General features: G+C 40.8%; 1 protein-coding gene across 5 annotated transcripts in view; it reads right to left on the bottom strand.

Moving 5' to 3' along the window:
• SERPINB1 (serpin family B member 1) overlaps positions 1 to 18,966 on the bottom strand; it is a 42,661-nt gene extending 23,695 nt beyond the window's left edge. For all 5 annotated transcript variants that reach the window (XM_064597274.1, XM_064597273.1, XM_064597275.1 and 2 more), the window contains exon 1: positions 18,725 to 18,966. Coding sequence is in view for 1 of the 5 variants with exons in the window: in XM_064597272.1 (XP_064453342.1) it covers positions 18,725 to 18,894 (170 nt within the window). In the remaining 4 variants the exon portion in view is untranslated. The remainder of the gene's footprint in view (positions 1 to 18,724) is intronic.
• Positions 18,967 to 19,601: the final 635 nt, after the last annotated feature.

Below are 19,601 nucleotides of genomic sequence, written 5' to 3'. Positions count from 1 at the left end.
ATTATGCAGCCATCAAAAGGAATGAGATCTTGCCATTTGCAACGACATGGATGGAACTGGAGAATATTATGCTGAGCGAAATAAATCAAACAGAGAAAGACATGTATCATATGACCTCACTGATATGAGGAATTCTTCATCTCAGGAAACAAACTGAGGGTTGCTGGTTGGGGGCTGTGGTGGGAGGGATGGGGTGACTGGGTGATAGACACTGGGGAGGGTATGTGCTCTGGTAAGCGCTGTGAATTGTGCGAGACTGTTGAATTTCAGATCTGTACCTCTGAAACAAATAATGCAATATATGTTAAGAAAAAAAAAAAAAGAAGATAGCAGGAGGGGAAGAATGAAGGGGGGAAATCGGAGGGGGAGACGAACCCCCTCTGAGAGATGATGGACTCTGAAAAACAAACTGAGGGTTCTAGAGGGGAGGGGGTGGGAGGATGGGTTAGCCTGCTGATGGGTATTGAGGAGAGCACATTCTGCATGGAGCACTGGGTGTTATGCACAAACAATGAATTATGGAACACTACATCTAAAACTAATGATGTAATGTATGGGGATTAACATAACAATAAAAAATTTTTTTAAAAAAAGCACAAACCTATTGTGGGTTCAAAGGAACTCCCATGACTGATAAGTCATCCCAAACCAATATGAAAGTGTAATAAGGAGAACATAGATGTTTTAAATTTAGATTTTAAGAAACAATTTTTGCAAATACCAGAGGTGGGAGGCCTGTTGTGGTAGCAGTTCATGTGAAAGAAAATTCTGAAATTGGAACTGACCACAAACTCCGTATTCACCAACATGGTTAGGAGGGCCTTAGTAGAAGCATATAGTCCACAGCCCGGGGGTCGGGGGGAGCTCCCCTGCCTCATGCTCTGGCCTGATCTATCTAGAGAATAGCCTTCAGATGTGGGTGCCACAGATATCCAGAGGAAGGCGAGGGTGATGCTCTGCTAGGAATTTTGGAAGGAATTAGATTTGCTTAATTCAAAGAGGAAATGGGCAGGAAGGAAACCATTATGGTGTTGTAGGCAATTCAGTAGGACATCTTTGAAGGAAGCCCGCTGGTAAGAGGGCCAACACTGCCCCTTTGTGGCTGAGTCCTTGAGGCCAATATCTCATACTGTCCGGGTCCCAGCTGCGCCATCTACACACTGAGATTAATCATCGCAACCTCCTAAGGTTTTGGGGTGGATTCAGGGAAACATCTCTAAATGTTAGAAGCAATTCAGATACGGTCTGGAAGGTGGCTGAGTGGTGCCACTGTGCCAGCATAATAACTGGATATCACTGTTAAGAGTTAGGACACCTGGGGTGCCTCGGTGGCTCAGCTGGTTGGCTCTTGATTTCGGCTCAGGTCATGATCTTAGGGTTCATAGATCGAGCCCCGCATCAGGCTCCAGGCTCGGAGTGGAATCTGCTTGAAAATTCTCCCTCTGCCCCTCCCCCTCCCCCCCCACCCCCTCGCTCATGTGCTCTCTCGCTCGCTCTATAAAATAAATAAATCTAAAAAAAAAAAAAAAGAGTTAGGATACCTAAGACTGTGTACGGGTGTTTAGGGTGTGTTGACAGGAAGTTTAACACTGATGAGAGCCTGTCCCAGGAATCACAACCTCCAAGGTCTTTTGGAAACAAGGTTTCCAGGATCCTGAGGGGGCCAGTTATTGTTAGAAAAAAGTTGTTTATTACTGTTTAGCAAAAACTCAGTCATGAGACCCTTCAGATGTATATCGGTGGGTCGTATGCTTGCGGGTTGATTGCCAACATGTATCTTGTGGGGTAGAGATAAAGGAAGTTTCCAAAGGAATTTTTATATGTGAAAGTTGACTTACAGGGTCCTGGGGGTCGGGCTAAGACTGCCTTTTGCCCTTAGGGAAGTATTTACATGGAAGCAGCTGAATCCCTAGAGGAATGTCACTCCACCAGTTTCAAGGACTTGTCAGAGGGCTCTAAGTAGTAAGGAAATTTAATTTTTCTTTTTCCTTTGTTTCCCACATCAGCAGCCATGTAGGGCTCTCTGTGAGAGTTGCCTTGGAAGGGTGGCTTCCCTGCCTTCCTGTAGCTTGACGCCCTTGGCACCCTTCCCCCCACCTCTCCTGACATTTCCTTCACAGGAAAAGTAGAGGAAAGTATGTAACTCCTTTCATCTTCTTAAGCACTCTCTTTTTAGCATACTTCCGTATTTCCTACAGTGCTCAGAAAGATATCATTTTAGGGGCATCTGGGTGACTCAGTTGATTAAGACTCTTGAATTCAGCTCAGGTCATGATCTCAGGGTCCTGGGATGGAGCCCCAAGTGGGGTTCTGTACTTAGCATGGAGTCTGCTTGAAATTCTCTCTCCCTCCCCCTCTGCCCCTCCCACTCTCTCTCTCTCTCTCTCTAAAATAAGTAGATAAATCTTTAAAACAAAAAAAAGGAAAGATATCATTTTAAAGTTTTTTGCAGCCCACAGGTCATCTACACAGAGGAAGCTTCTTCCGTCTTCTTCCAGCTATGGAGGCATCCTGCCACCTATTAACTTCCAACACAACTCTCCAACACCAGCTGGGGTCCTGCACCTCACTTCATTCTGACAGTAACAACCCAGAGTCCATTAGGAATCACCTCGTTAGAATAAAAAAGACACTATTTTGAATAACCAAAGACACCCCCTAACACCCAGGAAATTCCACAGGTTTTTGAAGTTCTATGGCAGGAACTGGACGTAGGCCAAATATGTTTTGCTATATCACACCTAAACTCACAGATAGCTCTTCCAGGCACTAATCTTCTGTGTCAGACTGGCGCTGTCTGGGGAAGGGGCTGAGAACTCAGGAAAGCAGAGACTTGCAGGTCCATCATAGAATTGCAGAGGTCCTTCCCCATCATCCAGTTCAGCTCATTTTTTTGAGACACCAGGTGAACAGAGAAGCTCAGAGACTCTTGCCCAAAGTTGCCAAGTTGGCTAATAACACAGCATAATAACACAGCATAGGAACTCTGTCCACAGTTGGTAACAGTTTCACAGTTCTTCCACTGTGTGTATATATATATATATACCACATCTTCTTTATCCATTCATCTGTCAGTGGACATCTGGGCTCTTTTCATAGTTTGGCTATTGTGGACATTGCTGCTATAAACATTGGGGTGCAGGTGCCCCTTCAGATAACTACATTCGTATCTTTGGGGTAAATACCCAGTAGTGTAACTGCTGGGTCATAGGGTAGCTCTATTTTCAACATTTTGAGGAACCTCCATACTCTTTTCCAGAGTGGTTGCACCAGCTTGCATTCCCACCAACAGTGTAAGAGCAATCCCTATCAAAATACCACCAGCATTTTTCACAGAGCTGGAAGAAACAATTCTAAAATTTGTTTGGAACCAGAAAAGACCCCAAATAGCCAAAGTAATCTTGAAAAAGAAAACCAAAGCTGGAGGCATCAGAATGCCGGACTTCAAGCTGTATTACAAAGCTGTCATCATCAAGACAGCATGGTACTGGCACAAAAACAGACATAGATCAATGGAACACAACAGAGAACCCAGAAATGGACCCTCAACTCTATGGTCCACTAATCTTCCACAAAGCAGGAAAGAATGTCCAATGGAAAAAAAAAAAAACAGTCTCTTCAACAAATTGTGCTGGAAAACTGGACAGCCACACACAGAAGAATGAAACTGGACCACTTTCCTACACCATACATAAAAATAAATTCAAAATGGATGAAAGAGCTAAATGTGAGACAGGAAACCATCAAAATCCTAGAGGAGAACACAGGCAGCAACCTCTTTGACATCGGCCACAGCAACTTCTTACTAGACATGTCTCTGGAGGCAAGGGAAACAAAAGCAAAAATGAACTATTGGGACTTCATCAGGATAAAAAGCTTCTGCACAGCAAAGGAAACAATCAGTGAAACCAAAAGGCAATCTCAGGTTCTTAATCTACCACCTGAAGATAATGCAAGCCCTCATGTGCCACAGAGGGGGTACTGTAATTCCTTGAAATTACAGGATGTTTAATGGTGATGTCTCTAATAAAAATCCTCTCATAGTTTCACTAAATGAGTGTTTGTAACATCCCTGTTCATAATGGACCCAAAGGGAAACAATGCAAATTTCTATCAGCAGTAGAATGGACAAATACAATGGTATATTTACACAATACAATGGCATGCTGCAATGAGAATAAACTACAACTGAACTAAAAAATACAGAGGAATTTCTTGTGTAATATATTTAGGGGAAAAGCCAACCATGAATTTGTGAAAAAGTAAGATTACATTTAAATAAAAAGTCCCCAAACAGACTAAGCTAACTTACAATGTTCAAAATCAGCATAACCCTGAAAGGAAGAGTAACAATGATTGGAAGGATAATTCTGTGGTGTGGTTAATGTTCTATTACTTGATCTGAGTATTTTTTTATATGAGTTAGTTCAATAAGTGAAAATTCATTGCACTGTATACTTATGAATGCTATTATTTTCTGCATGTAATTTATATTTCAATAAAAAGTTCAAGGATATATAAAGCAAATGATAACCACAAGAAAATATATGGAAGTAAAATATCCTCAACTAAATTACAAACAGAAGGTAAATAAGACGATCATCCTCCTGAAGAATACCTTTGCAATAATGTTGTCTGCACATGAGATGTTATTGACTTTGAAATTATTTTACAAATGAAGTCAGGTTACAAAGAATGTAGAATTACCTATCAACTCGTACATATTGGAACATAAGCACATTTTCTGGAATAAAACTATCCCTTGTATTTCCCCCAGATCAGGTAGAAGTTCTGCCCTGAGGCTTTCATGCTGTCACATTCACCTTAACAGAGTTTTGGGTTAATTTTGGTGGAATGGCTATATGCCCTGTAGCAAGCATCTCAGCATATTTCAGTGGGCTTGGCATAGTTTTTTTTTTTTTCATATATATTATTATTAAGGTGCAAAAAGTAAATAATTTTTTTAAATACATAACCTTGTAGTTTATTTCCAATCACGCGGTTTATACAGAACAAATTGCAGCATATCATATTTAACACAAGAGTAATCTTCTCGAAAGATGTGAATGAATGACATTACATTGGCTGAGTAGATATCATGAACACAGATACATGAATATTAATTGTAATATATCTTAGAATGGCAGTGATTCTGACTTGAAATCTGCATTTCACATTCTGAGAAATCTTTGTTGGCATACTACTTTCATCTTGTGTATGGCTCAACTACTGCTGATAGATTTCATCTTATCTATGGTAGTTTTGTGTTGAGGTCATTAAATACAGGGTAGTGTAAACCAATGGTGTCAGAGGTCTTTGAGAGTTAATTTTATGCTTTGTCTCTCCTGGTTCTGTCCTAGACTTTGCATTTTCTCATTTTATTATCTTCCTTAGGTGATTCAATCCACTGCTGTGCTTAAGGAGGGCACATGTTGTGATGAGCACTTGGTGTTATATGCAACTAATGAATCACTGAACACTACATCAAAAACTAATGATGTGGATGCCTGGGTGGCTCAGTCGGTTAAGCGTCTGCCTTCGGCTCAGGTCATGATCCCAGGGTCCTGGGATCGAGTCCCACATCGGGCTCCTTGCTCAGCGGGAAGCCTGCTTCTCCCTCTGCCTGCCTCTCTCCCTGCTTGTGCTCTGTCTCTCTCTGACAAATAAATAAATAAAATCTTAAAAACAAACAAACAAAAAACTAATGATGTACTATACAGTGGCTAATTGAACATAATTTTAAAAATCTCCATCTACATTGCTGACATTTTTTTAAAGATTTTATTTATTATTCAACAATTCTATACATTACTCAGTGCTTATCATGATGAGTGTACTCTTTAATCTCCATCACCTATTTCACCCAACCCCCAACCACCTCAGTTTGTTCTCTTGGTAATCATCAGTTCGTTCTCTTAAGAGTCTGTTTCTTGGTTTGTCTTTCTCTCCTTTTTCCCCCTTTTTCATTTGTTTTGTTTCTTAAATTCTACATATGAGTGAAATCATATGGTTTTTGTCTTTGATTGGCTTATTTTGCTTAGCATTATACTCTCTAGCTCCATCCCTGTTGTTGCAAATGACAAGATTTCATTCTTTTTTTATGGCTGAATAATATCTTGTTATATATATAACATAGGGGTAGATGTATCCCTTTGAATTAGTGTTTTTGTATTCTTTGGGTAAATACCCAGTAGTGCGATTACTGGATCATAGGGTAGTTCCATTTTTAACTTTTTGAAGAAACTTCATACTGTTTTTCACAATGGCTGCACCAGTCTGCACTCCCACCAACAGTGCATGAGGATGTGGAGAATATCTTCTCCAATACTTATTGTTTATGTTTTTTATCTTAGCCATTTGACAGGTGTTAGGTGATATCTCATTGTAGTTTTGATTTACATTTCCCTGATGATGAGTGATGCTGAGCATCTTTTCATGTGTCTGTTGGCCATTTGTATGTCTTCTTTGGAGAAATGTCTGTTCATGTCTTCTGCTCATTTTTTAACTGGATCATTTGTTTTTGGGGTGTTGAGTTTTTTAAGTTCTTTATATATTTTAGATACTCTTTATCAGAGATATTATTTGCAAATATCTTCTCCCATTCACCAAGTTGTCTTTTAGTTTTGATTGTTTCCTCGTTGTGCATTAGCTTTTTATTTTGATGTAGCCTCAATAGTTTATTTTTGCTTTTGTTTCCCTTGCCTCAGGAGACATACCTAGAAAGAAGTTCCTACACCCAGTGTGGGAGAAATTACTGCCTGTGCTCTCTCCTAAGATTCTTATAGTTTCAGGTCTTACATTTAGGTGCTTAATCCATTTTTATTTTCTCTGTGTATGGTGTAAGCCAGTGGTCCAGTTTCATTCTTTTGCATGTTGCTGTCCAGTTCTCTCAATGCCAGTCTAATACCATGTTTTTGAAAAGCCTTTTATTTGAAATGACTACAGATGTATAGGAAGTTGTAAGAAATGTACAAGAATGTCCTGTGCACCCTTCACCAGGCTTCTTCCTGGTACTGTGGTCCCATCTTGCACAACTGAGGTACAATAGGAAGGCCAGGAAATTGACATTGGTACAATCTTCAGGATTTATTCATATTTCACCCATTTCATGCATGCATGCATTTGCTGTTATTGTTGTTGTAAGGGCAAATACAAATAGAATCAAAACATTAATTTTGCATGGTACAAAAAGGAAAAGAAACTCTTCCCCCACCCCCTTCTCTTTCAGAGCACTTTTTAAGAAAAGATGTAATTATACATTCTTTCACTATCCCTTTGAGTCACTTGTAAACCTTTTTGAAATCTAAATGAAATTTCTCTCAAGGACTTGGGAACCATCTCTTTGAAATGCAATCATCAAGGAAGACAGCATTCCTGTCTCCTAGTCCCTATGGGAGAGTAGAAGCCTAACTTCAGTGGGCATCTCCTTCCAAGTTGCAAACCTATCTCTGGTTGTAGCTAACACAGATGGTCACCTCAACTATCAGATGAATTTAGAATGAACTATGTGTAATAAATGGCACTGTCAGGTCCTTTTATTTGAGTGCTGGTTATTGTTTATCTCAAGAACATGTGTGTAATGGATTGTACCTGCCTGGTGATATAAAAGGCTAACAGTTCTTTCTATCTTTGCAATGTTTTAGTGCATTGCCTGGGATGCACATCACATTCTGGTTCAATCATAAATTGTTTTCTCTTCTACCTTTGTAGAGAGGTTTTCTGTGTTGACAGGAGATTTTAACAATGTATGGTTCTGTGCAATTTGATCACATGTGCAGATTTGTTTAATCACCACAATCAAGATACGTGACCACTCCTTCACCACAAAGTTCCCTCTTGCCACCCCTTTCTAGCTACACCAATCTACCCGTCCCCTTCCCCCAGTCCCTGGCAACCACCAATATATTCAAGAAAATAATTTCAAGAAAATTATATAAATAGAATTATATTATAAAGTATGTAACATTTAGAGATTGGCTTTTTCTCACTCAGCATACTTCTGAGATCCATCCAAATTGTATCAATTGTTCATTCCTTTTTATTGCTGAGAAGTATCCCATGGTAAATGGCTTTTTATTTTATTTTTTTTTAAGATTTTATTTATTTGACAGACAGAGAGAGCACAAGCAGGGGGTTCGGCAAGTTGAGGGAGAGGGAGAAACAGGCTTCCCGCTGAGCAAGGAGCCCGATGAGGGGCTCGATCCCAGGACCCTGGGATCATGACCGGAGCCGAAGGCAGATGCTTAACAACTGAGCCACCCAGGTGCCCGTAAATGGCTTTTTAAACAATTCATATATTGAGGACATTTGGGTGGTTTCCAGTCTGGGACTATAATGAATACAGCCACTACAAACATTTGTATTCATGTTTATTTGTGAACAAAAGTTTTCTTTACTCTGGGACAAATGTCCAAGACACAGTTGTTGGGGCATATACTAAGTACAGGTCTCGTTTTTTAAAGAAACTACCAACTATTTCCAGAGTGTCTGTACCCTACCAGCGATGAAGTCTGAGTGATCCAGTTTCTCCAAATCCTTGCCAGCATTTGGTGCTACCACAATTTTTTGTTTTAGTCATTCCAATAGGTGTGGAGTGATACCACATTGTGATTTTAGGTAGCATTTTCCTAATGGCTAATGATACTAAATATCTTTTCATGTGTTTATTTGCCATCTATTAATCCTCTCCACTGTAATGCTGAGCATGACTTTTGCCCATTTTCTAACTAGACTTTTTGTTTTGCGTGGGATTTTCAGAGCTCTTTATACATTCTAGATACAAGTCATATTTCAGATATACAGTTTGCAAATATTTTCTCCCAGTCTGTATCTTGTCTTTTCATTCTTTTCCCAGAGTCTTTTGCAGAGAAAAACATTTTACCTTTGGTGAAATCCAATTTATCAATTGTTTTCCTTTTATGGATTGTGCTTTTAGTGTCAAGTCTAAGAACTCTTCATCTAACCCTAGGTCCTTAAGATTTTTCCTTTTTTTTTTTTTTTTGGTCTAAAGTTTTATAGTTTTATATTTTACGTGTTAGTCCATAATCCATTTTGAGTTAATTTTTGTATGAGATGTGAGAGTTAAGTCAAAGTTCCTTTTTTTCTTTTTTACTATGGATGTCTGGTTGTTCCAGCACCATTTCTTGAAAAGGCTATCCTTCCTCCATTAAATTGCTCTTGCATATTTGTCAAAAATCATCTGGGCATATTTGTGTGGGTCTATTTCTGAGTTCTCTAGTTCTCTATTCTGTGCCATTGATCTATGTATCTAACCCCCCACTGATACCATGCTGTCTTGATTATTGTAGCTAGACAGTAAGCCTCAACACTGGATAGAGTAATTCCTCCCAGTTTAATCTTTTTCAAAAACTTTTTAAGTTATTCTCTGTCCTTTGCCTTTCCATACAAATTTTAAAATAAGCTTGTCTGTGTCTACAAAAAACCCTGCTGGGATTTTGATAGGAATCATCCAAAACCTATAGATCATTGAGGAGAACTCAGTCTTTACTATGTTGAGTCTTCCAATTCATGAACATGGTATGTCTCTCTATTTAGATCTTCTTTCTTTCATCAGCATTTTGTAATTTTCAACATACAGATCCTGTACATGTTTTACTACACTTGTACCTAAATATATTATTTTCTTTGGAGTGATTCTAACTCACCTTTAAGTGACTGAATTCATTTATTAATTCAAAGAGGGCTTTCTTTTGTGGATTCCTTTAGAGTTATTACATAGACAATCATGTCATCTTTGAAAAAGAACAGTTTTATTCCCTCAAGTCGAATCTATATGCCTTTTATTTTTTCTTTCCTTATTACACTAGCTAGAACTAGTATCACTGTTTGTAGTTGATATGTCTCCTACATCTCTTTTTTTTTGAAAAGTAAACTTTTTTTAGCATAGTTTTAGATTTAAAGAAAAGTTGCAGAGATAGTACAGTTTCCCCTATTGTTAACATCTTACATTAATGTGGTACATTTGTCACAACTAATGAATCGATACTGATACACCATTAAAGTCCATAATTGATTCATGTTTTCTTAGTTTTTACCCAGCGTTCTCTTTCTATTCCAGGATCCCAGTCAGGACAAAACATTATATTCAGTCCTCACATGTAGTCCTCAGGTTTATCTTAGCTGTGACAGTTTTTCAGACTTTCTTTGCTTTTGATGACCATAAGAGTCTGGAAGAGTACTGTTCAGGTATTTTGTAGAACACCTCTCAATTGGGATTTGTATGACATTTTTCTCATGGTTAAACAGGGGTTGTGGGCTTTGGAAGAAAGATCACAGAGGTAAATTGCCATTCTCATCAAATCATATCAAAGATACAGGCTATATCAACATGATTATTTACTGTTGTTGTTGACCTTGGTCACCTGACCGAGGTAATGTTTGTCAGGTTACTGTGCTGTAACTCTCCCACTCCAACAATGAGAAACCTGTTCCCACCATCCATCTACTTAATTGTTCATTAGTAATATTATTTTTAATCAAGAGAAGCATGGAGAAAGTCCCTCAGACCCCTTGATACAAAACCAGGCAAGAAATGTCTAGTTACAATTCCTCAAATGAAACCCCCTTGATTTTCTCACAGTTTCATTTCTTTATCTTCAATCTGCCTAATAACTGAGGCTGCTTAGTAACCTTGGGAGTAAGCATACTTACAGCTAATGTTGAAATTGGAAAGTTTGTGTGGAGGTCAACATTAAAAATTTTTGACATTTCCAAAAAATTCACACAATTTCCTGTTCAGTTATAAAAGTTGGTCTGAAACTTACTCTAAAGAAATCAAATTGCGGGCACCTGGGGCTCAGTTGGTTAAGCGACTGCCTTCGGCTCAGGTCATGATCCTGGAGTCCCGGGATCGAGTCCCGCATCGGGCTCCCTGCTCGGCAGAGAGTCTGCTTCTCCCTCTGACCCTCCTCCCTCTCATGCTCTCTGTCTCTCATTCTCTCTGTCTCAAATAAATAAATAAAATCTTTAAAAAGAAAAAAAAAAGAAATCAAACTGCTACTCTCCCTGGGTAAAATCACCTTTGTGGTTTCTCCTTAAAACTTACAGTCAATTGTGTTTATGTGGGTGTCCAAACGGCCTAAAATTCCCTTATTTCTTATTCTGTGTAAGGCTGTGTTTGAAGATCCTGTGCCTTAAAGAGAACCAGAACAGATAACCAATGCCAAACAGGAATCTTGGCCAAGGGCTTCCCTCTTGAGAATGTAATGCAGCATGACCACATTGCCAACCAGGATGGTAAATAAGGCATACCCATGGGACAGATTCTAACAACTACTCCTGAGAGAAGAATCTGAGCCCAGTCAAGTGAACCAACAGGTCAGGAAGTTCTGTTAGCTCTTACAGTTCTCTTAGGTAAGAGTATTCTCAAAAACAAGTAAATCAGGGGCGCCTGGGTGGCTCAGATGGTTGAGCGTCTGCCTTTGGCTCAGGTCATGATCCTGGCATCCTGGGATCGAGTCCCGCATCGGGCTCCCTACTCCTTGAGGAGCTTGCTTCTCCCTCTGCCCCTCTCTCTCTCTCTGTCTCTCATGAATGAATAAATAAAATCTTAAAAAAAAAACACACAAGTAGATCAGCCCTTTTATCTTTCCACATCATCTCTCAGAAGGAGAGATGTTTCAAGTGCACTTTCAAGCTATTTAAAAGCGTCGAACAACAGAGGCATCTTTATCTGGGATCTTTATCCTGAAAGCGGAGGACAGAAATTTGTCACTACTGAGACGAGAGTAGGTGGCTTGAAGCACTGGAAGCCTTTGTAAGGGTCAAGGTGTGAATGCGGACAGACAGACAGACATCCAGGGATTGGAGATGTACCCTTTGTGGAGAAAACTGCAAATAGCTATTTGCTCCTCTAAATCAAGGATAAGCATTTTCTTTCTAAACCCAAATTAACATTCATTCCACTCCTGCTCTAATTTCCAATGTAGCTTCAGGACATTCTAAAGTTGTTTGAAAATCACAGCATAAAGCTTAAGTGCACATATCATTAAGCTCTGAGCTCAGAATTTCAAATGAGCTCCTTTATTAGGGTGTTCTCCCTGCTCTGGGGTTGAGGTCAGCTACACAGATATTGTAATGGGAAAGAGAAGCATGCAGCACAGCAGCCAGCAGGAATCAGCTTAGGGAGAGGAGAACCTTCCACAGAATGCTCTTTGTTCTGTGGTGCTAGATGAAGAAAAGAATGGGTGATCTGTATTCAACGTTTGGGGTTTGTGCATTTTGCCACCTCAACCACAACAGTGCTCACAACAGCCACTCCTGTGCCTCCCTGATTGGCCTCCACAGGGGACCTGTGCACAAACTTGGATAGAGACAGCGCTGTCTTGGAGAACATTCCAGAAAAGTCAGGTTTGGTATCATCAAAAGCATTGGTAATTCCCTAACTGCCAAGAACAAACTCCACACTGCAGTTTTTTTTGTTGTCCATTGCTACTGGCTTTGTCCACTCACTGAGTTGGCCATGTGTAAGCTCGTTTTTCACCTGGAAGAAAAGAGGAAAGAGCCCTAAGGTTCAGATGGTGGGCCAGTCACTTGGGTCTACACTGCTTTCCCGTGGAATTACCCAGGACCATGGCATCACAAAGCCCTCTGTCCATGAGGTAGGGCTTCATGGAGATTCAGACAAGGCCCAGACCAGTATCACTTTTTGATTTGAGTCTCCTAGTTTAATAAAAAAAAAAATTAAGAAATGCAAGCATTATGGTATGTTTTAAAATTTTGTATTTAACAAATGGATGTTTTTAAAAATGCAATGCAATATAGTTGTGCTATCCCCAAGTTAACTATAGGATTTATAAATAAGATACTGTTACATGGTTTCTTTTATGGGACATGAGCCTAAATTTTATAATTAAAGTATTGTCTGTCCATCTTTTCAGTATCTATCTCTAGACTCTACATAAATTGACATTAGAAAATAATGTCAACAGTTGAACTTTGAGGTAAGTCACAGGCTCTGCTGCCTGGCATCCCAAGGCCTGGAAACTGTACCAGATCCCCAAGTACCCTGACATTAGCTCTGATCGGTCACCTGGGCCCTGGAGGGAGGTGTTTGTGTGCAACAGGTCAAACTGGAGTTAAAGTTCAAAAATATTTGAGTTTCCCATCCCCGACAGCTGGTTTAAGATGCTGGTCAAGTTGATTTCAAATGACTGATTAGTTACTAATTACTAATTGGTTGTATTTTTATGTTTTATTGGCTACTCCGAATCTATTCATGAATTGCTATAGAGCTGACAGTAAAGAGTTTCTCATCTCCTTGGCAAAGAATTTAGCCTACATCTTTGAGCCTATCTGCAGTTGTTGTTTTTTTTTTTTTTTAAGTATTTTATTTATTTATTTGACAGAGAGGGAGAAAGAGAGTGTGTGCGCACAAGCAGGGGGAGCAGCAGAGGGAGAAGGAGAAGTAGGCTCCCTGCTGAGCAGGGCTCAATCCCAGGACCCCGCGATCATGACCTGAGCCAAAACCAAGAGTCTGACGCTTAACCAGCTGTGCCACGCAGGCGCCCCTGCAGTTATTTTTTTTTAATTTTAGTTCTAGTATAGTTAAAATAGTATTAGCTTCAGGTGTACAATATAGTGATTCAACATTTCTATATGTCACCCAGTGCTCATGATGAAGACAAGCGCAGTCCTTAATCCCCATCACCTATTTCGACCATCCCCCTACCCATCTCCCCTCTAGGAACCATCACTTTGTTCTCTAAAGTTAGGAGTCTGTTTTGGTTTGTCTCTTCTTTTTTTCTCCTTTATTCATTTGTTTTTTAAATTGATATATTAGTAAAATCATATGGTATTTGTCTTTCTCTGACTGGCTTATTTCACTTAGCATTATACTCTCTAGATCCATCCATGTTGTTGCAAATGGCAAGATTTCATTCTTTTTATGGTTTAATAAAATGCCACTTTATATATATAATATATATAAATATAAATGTAAATATGTGTGTGTGTAATATATATATATATATATATATACACGCCACCTCCTCTTTATCCACTCATCTATGGATGGACACTTGGGTTGCTTCCGTAGTTTGGCTATTGTAAATAATGCTGCAATAAGCATAAGCGTGCAAAGGGTGCATATATTCCTTTGAACCCTTTGAACCTGTCTGCAGTTTTGCGTCTATTTGAGTAATTTTGAAGTGCTAAGAGATTTTGTTCTAAGTATTGTTTTCTTTCATCTCAAAATGCAAATGAAACTTGATCCAGAAAGTTTGTACTTTGATAAAATAGTCAAATAATTTCCACAAGGAGAGAGCTAATTGTGTACTATTGGATTTTCAGAAAAAGAGCAACCAACCGTTATGAATTAAACCCATAAGGCATTTCCATGGAAGTAGGGGTAAGAAGCCTTATTTTCACTTTACTTACATGGGTACTCTTAGTGGGGAGGCCAGCTGGTTTGGATAAAACAAGCAGTAGGAGGGACATCTGGGTGGCTCAGTAGGTTAAGCATCAACTCTTGATCTCAGCTCAGGTTTTGATCTCAGGGTCGTGAGTTCAAGCCCTGCAATTGGGCTCCATGCTGGGCATGGAGCCTACTTTAAAACCAAAAAAATACAAGCAGTAGGATGTTCTTGAGCAGTGTCTATTAGCCTGTGACAGAAAGCAAGAAATCCCCCTTGGGGCACAGAGGTACTTCAAAGAACTCAGACAGTGGGACCAGAGGAAGACAGGCTAGAGGAGGCATAAGGCAGGTCCCAGGATGTCACTGAAAAGGGCATGGGTTGTGCTGCCTCCATGATTTGACCAAAGGGAGAGGATTGCAGGGTCTGAGGTATGTTTGGGGAGGCAGAAGAGAGGAATTGTCTTGCTGGAAGCAGGAGACTGGAAGGTGGTATGGAGAGGGTCTGCTGATAGGCAGCCTGAGTCAGACTGGAGGGACCCGTGATCACTGAAAAAATGAGCAAAGGAGAAGCACAAATGCCTTTTCAAAAAAGGTTCCTGAGTGAGGATGTGGAGAAAGTTGAACCCTTGTACACTTTTGGTACAACACTGTGAGGAACAGTATGATGGTTCCTCAAAAAATTCAATATAGAATTATCCTATGATCCAGGAATTTCACATCTGTGTACATACCCCAAGAATTGAAAACAGACTCTTGAAAAGGTATTTGTACACCCATGTTCACAGCAGCATTATTCACACCAGCCAAAAAGTGGAAGCACCCCATGTGTCCTTGGACTGGACAAAATATGGTGTGTATAAACCGTGGAATATTATTCAGGCTTAAAAAGGAAGGAAGTTCTGACAGATGCTATCACATGGATTGGACCTTGAGGACATTATGATAAGTGAAAAAAGCCAGTCACAAAAGGACAAAGACTGCATGATTCCACTTATATGAGGGACCTAGAGTAGTCAAATTCATATTAACAGTAGAATGGAGAAATGAAAGTGGGATGGGGGCTGCCAGGGGCTGGGCCAGTGGGGGAGGGAGAGTGAGTGTTCAATGGGGACAATGCTTAATGAGTCTCTGGGAAAATGAGAAAGTTCTATGGGTGGATAGTGGTAATGGTTGCACAACAGGGTGGATGTATTCAATGATACCAAACTGTATACTCTCCCTCCCTCCCTTTCTTTTATTATGCAGCTAGAAAAAGAGAGAGTTCTCACTCAAGGTATGCAAAAAATAGTTTGGTTTCATTTCATTTTCTCCAATTGACGGCAGGCACCTTCAAAATACACATCAAAATACACTGTCTTCTTGAACAAACAGAGCCCAGTCCAGCTCCCTGTCAGGAGTCCCCCTTTCTCATGCCCACCTCTGGTTCAGGCCTCCCCGCCTCTCCTCCCACAACCCAACTAGCCACTGTCTGGCTGCCAGATCATCCTCTGACCTAGGCCTTCAGTTATTTTTACCATAAAGGTTTACAGTGCAGTTTTGAGTAAAGTGCCAGGGATCAGGTTAGAAGGGAAGAAAGAACCTAATTTTATTTTATTTTATTTTATTATGTTAATCACCATACATTACATAGTTAGTTTTTGATGTAGTGATCCATGATTGTTTGCGTGTAACACCCAGTGCTCCATTCAATACATGCCCTCTTTAATACCCATCACCAGGCTAACCCATCCCCCTCCCCCCTCCCCTCTAGAACCTTCAGTTTGTTTCTCAGAGTCCATAGACTTGAAGACTTGAAGAAGCCTTCAAGATTATGTTACTCCACTGATCCTAAACAAGGGCCTAGAATTAAGCACAGGTTAAAGATGGCTCCAGCCCTTACCGCTCTATTCCCTGTCTCTTCTCTGTCCGTCCCTTCTGTGACCATTGGATGGGTTTTCTCTCTCCTCACCTTTGTCCCTGCTGATCAAGTAGCTTAGAATGCCCTATCTGTTCAGCTCATCAGCCTTTTCCTTGAGTTTTTGAGTTTAACTTTGTCAAATAACAAAAATTCAACCAAGGAAATTTGAAGATCTAATTGGCCTTATGAAACAATTCCTGAATCAGTAGCACCCCATTTAGCATGTAGAGAGGTGCTCTGAGAAGTTCTACAAAATGGAAGGTCTTTATAGAAAGAGGGTGGGGCAAGAAAGTACTAGCAAAAGAAAAAGGTTGTTCTGGGCAAGGCCTCTTTCCCTTCGAGGGAAAAGCAAGAAGTCTTTATCATGCAGATGACCTCATCCTCCTTTGGGGATGGAGAGCCCCCTGTGCCAGACTCACTGGTGATGGAAAATTTCTGACCAGCCTGGTAAGACTTCTGGTGAAGGTTGAGACCGCAACTAAATTAGGTATTAAGCCTCAATTTGGGGACTCAGGCTAAGTGATGACACTGGGGCCTGTGGTTTTCCTCCTCTCTTGTTTGTCTCTCTCTGTCCCAGTTCTGCCACTGACTGTCTGTGAGATCTTAGCCAAGTTTCTAAACCTTTTTGTCCTAAATTCTTCATTCGCTTCTGGCTTTGCCTGTGGCCTAGAGCTGTTGTAAAAATCGAATACACAAATAGATCGAAAGTGTTGTCTAAATTGTTAAAGTACTCTACACCTATCCTATTATCACGTGCTACCTTGTATTACATGTAGACTTGCTTTTCTTTCATATGTGGTTAACCCCTTGCAGAACAGGACCATGTCAGAATTCTCTCCAGGTTTCTCACAGTTTCTAGCACATTTCAACAATGCTTCAGCCCTCTGCCAGAGGTCCAGGCCACAGGGTTGCCCAGCTCCAGGGATAACATACCTGTCACACTCAACATGGATGCCTTGCTCTGGAGCTTTGCAAACAAATGAGGCCCTTCCCCTCCCCACCCCCAACCAGGAGAGGATCCTAACATCTCAGAAAATGAGTTGTCCTTGCTCTGCCACAATTTAAGTTGCATTGATATTTTTAAACCATTTCTTACCCAAGAACCAGTGCTGGAAAGGGTATATTTTAGAAGTGGGTGTAGAGAGCACAACAACAAGCAAAGACTCACGGCATTTAGATCCCCGTTGACATTGACATCAGGGAGCAGAATGGCCATGCTCAGCCCCCCAGGGACGTGGGGCAGCTCCAGCAGCTGGTCCACCCTGTGCCCCATCTGTTCTCATTCTAAAACAAAGCAGGTGTTAACTAGGTAATCACAACCAGGGGACTGAAGGGGAAGGCCAAAGGTCTTACTCAACATAAAAACTGACTCAGAATACTCACATGACCGTAGACCAAAAGAAAACCACCTCTGGCGTTTAGGCACTCATTTGCATTTAACAACCCAAAAGAAATCGTAGTGATTCTTAAAATCTGAATTACTTTCTTGTGGCTGCTTTAATCCACTACTATAGATGAGGGGGCTTACACAACCGAAGTTTATCAGTTCCCAGTGCCGCAGGCGGGAAGCCCAATATCAAGGTGTCAGTAGTTTTGCCTCTTCTTGACTTGTACACGTGCCTACACATCATCTTCCCACGGTGTCTGTGGCCAAATTTCCTACTGAGTTAGGGCCCACCCACGTGACCTCATTTAATTCCTCTCGAAAGGTCTCTCTAAATCCCACCTCCAAATATAGTACATACTCTCAGGTGTTGGGGGGTAAGACTTCAACACGTGAATTCAAGGGGACACAATTCCACTCGTAGCAATATCCCAATGTTTCCAGACAAGTTTCTGCACAGGTAGACGTAGGCTTAGCGTGCTAATTTTAAAAAGGTTTCTTCTGTGTATTTTTTCATCAAACTGCCTAAGACTGCTTTCCTTTGAAGTATGCAGCACTGATTAGGGGCCAGTTTTGTCAATAAACCAGTTGAATTGGCAGGCAATATGTCTACAATTTTGTCTTTTTTAAAAAGGAAGACGACAGGTCTAAGTAATGCTATGATAACGCACATAAAGGATATATCATAAGCTGAGGACCAACTTCTCAAACTGCGTTATGGTTATCATGCCTAGAAATCAAATTAATCAAACAGTAATCTGCACTTTTCACAGGGTGTCTGAAACTATTCCGGACAAAATGGAGTGCAGAGAGTTTGTGCTGACTGTTGTCTCTGCCAGAGGGCAAATTATAATTCTCTTAAGGCGTGAGGAAGAAACAGAAGAGCAATATTGAGTCGTTTATAAACAGAGATATGGTTCTAAAATAAATGAGCAGATTGAAGATAGTGAAGTTGTAGCTGTATCTGGCTTTGTGAAGAAAGAAGAACTGAAAGAGTGAAGGGAATTCTGCTGCTCTGGGTGTGGAGAAATCCAGAGTGGGATTGGAGGGCGGCATGAGGAAAACGTACCTTGTCTGACTGGAATGGCAGTGTGGCCGGTGGTGGAAGGGGGGTGTCTGGGATGAGACACCGGCGTCCTCACTGGGACCGATCATGTCCCAGGCATTGCCCCAAGGACATGAGAAACATAAAAGTGGTTCATCCTCACAGCATAATCCCTGGGAGGAAGGTCCTAACATGACCCCCACAGGACGCTAAGAGTAATGGGACTTCGCAGAGCACCCGATGGAAGGTAGGGTTGAGCTGAGGAATGCAGGAATCATTCCCACTCGTAATGCCAAAGCCCACAGGCAAGGTGGGGTTTGGGGGGGAGGGGTGCTCTGTTGTTTCCGCAGCTTCTGGGCCAAAGTCAGCATTCATATGTGTTCCTTAAACAAAGCCAAACCAAAGGAAGCTGCCTCGGATACCTTGCATTTTTTGGCTGCCATGAGCACATTACTGAGCTATGAGGTATACCGTAGCTCGAGTGCCAAGTGCAGAGATAACTAAAGGGACAAATTATTTGCTGATGACTATTGTGATGAAGTTTGTTTTTATAAGTCTTCCGGAATAATTAAAAGTAGAGCACTTTTCCTTAATGTAAAAATGTTACCCATTTATACGTAGCAGAAATATCCATGGAAAATCCTAGTAAGACCACAACGATTCAAGCTCTCCCCTTAGGTGCTTTGTGGGCCCCCCGCCCCCCAGGCATGCCAATGTGTTGCCTGGATACGCTGACAGCCCCAGCAAAGGTCAGCCCCTCTGGTTCTGCCTCATAACACTGCTGGCAAGATAAAGTCCTACTGGAAATTCCAGAATTAAATTCTTCTCATTGCTAAATATCCAGTAACTTTTCTGAGAAATGAAAATCCTGGGCGCCTGGGTGGCTCAGTTGGTTAAGCGA

The sequence above is a fragment of the Mirounga angustirostris genome, unplaced genomic scaffold, assembly GCF_029215605.1.
Source record: "Mirounga angustirostris isolate CCGP_5_RB_7025 unplaced genomic scaffold, mMirAng1.0.hap1 SCAF_8, whole genome shotgun sequence".
NCBI classification, from domain to species: Eukaryota; Metazoa; Chordata; class Mammalia; order Carnivora; family Phocidae; genus Mirounga; species Mirounga angustirostris.
This window is presented reverse-complemented; position numbering and strand designations above follow the sequence as displayed.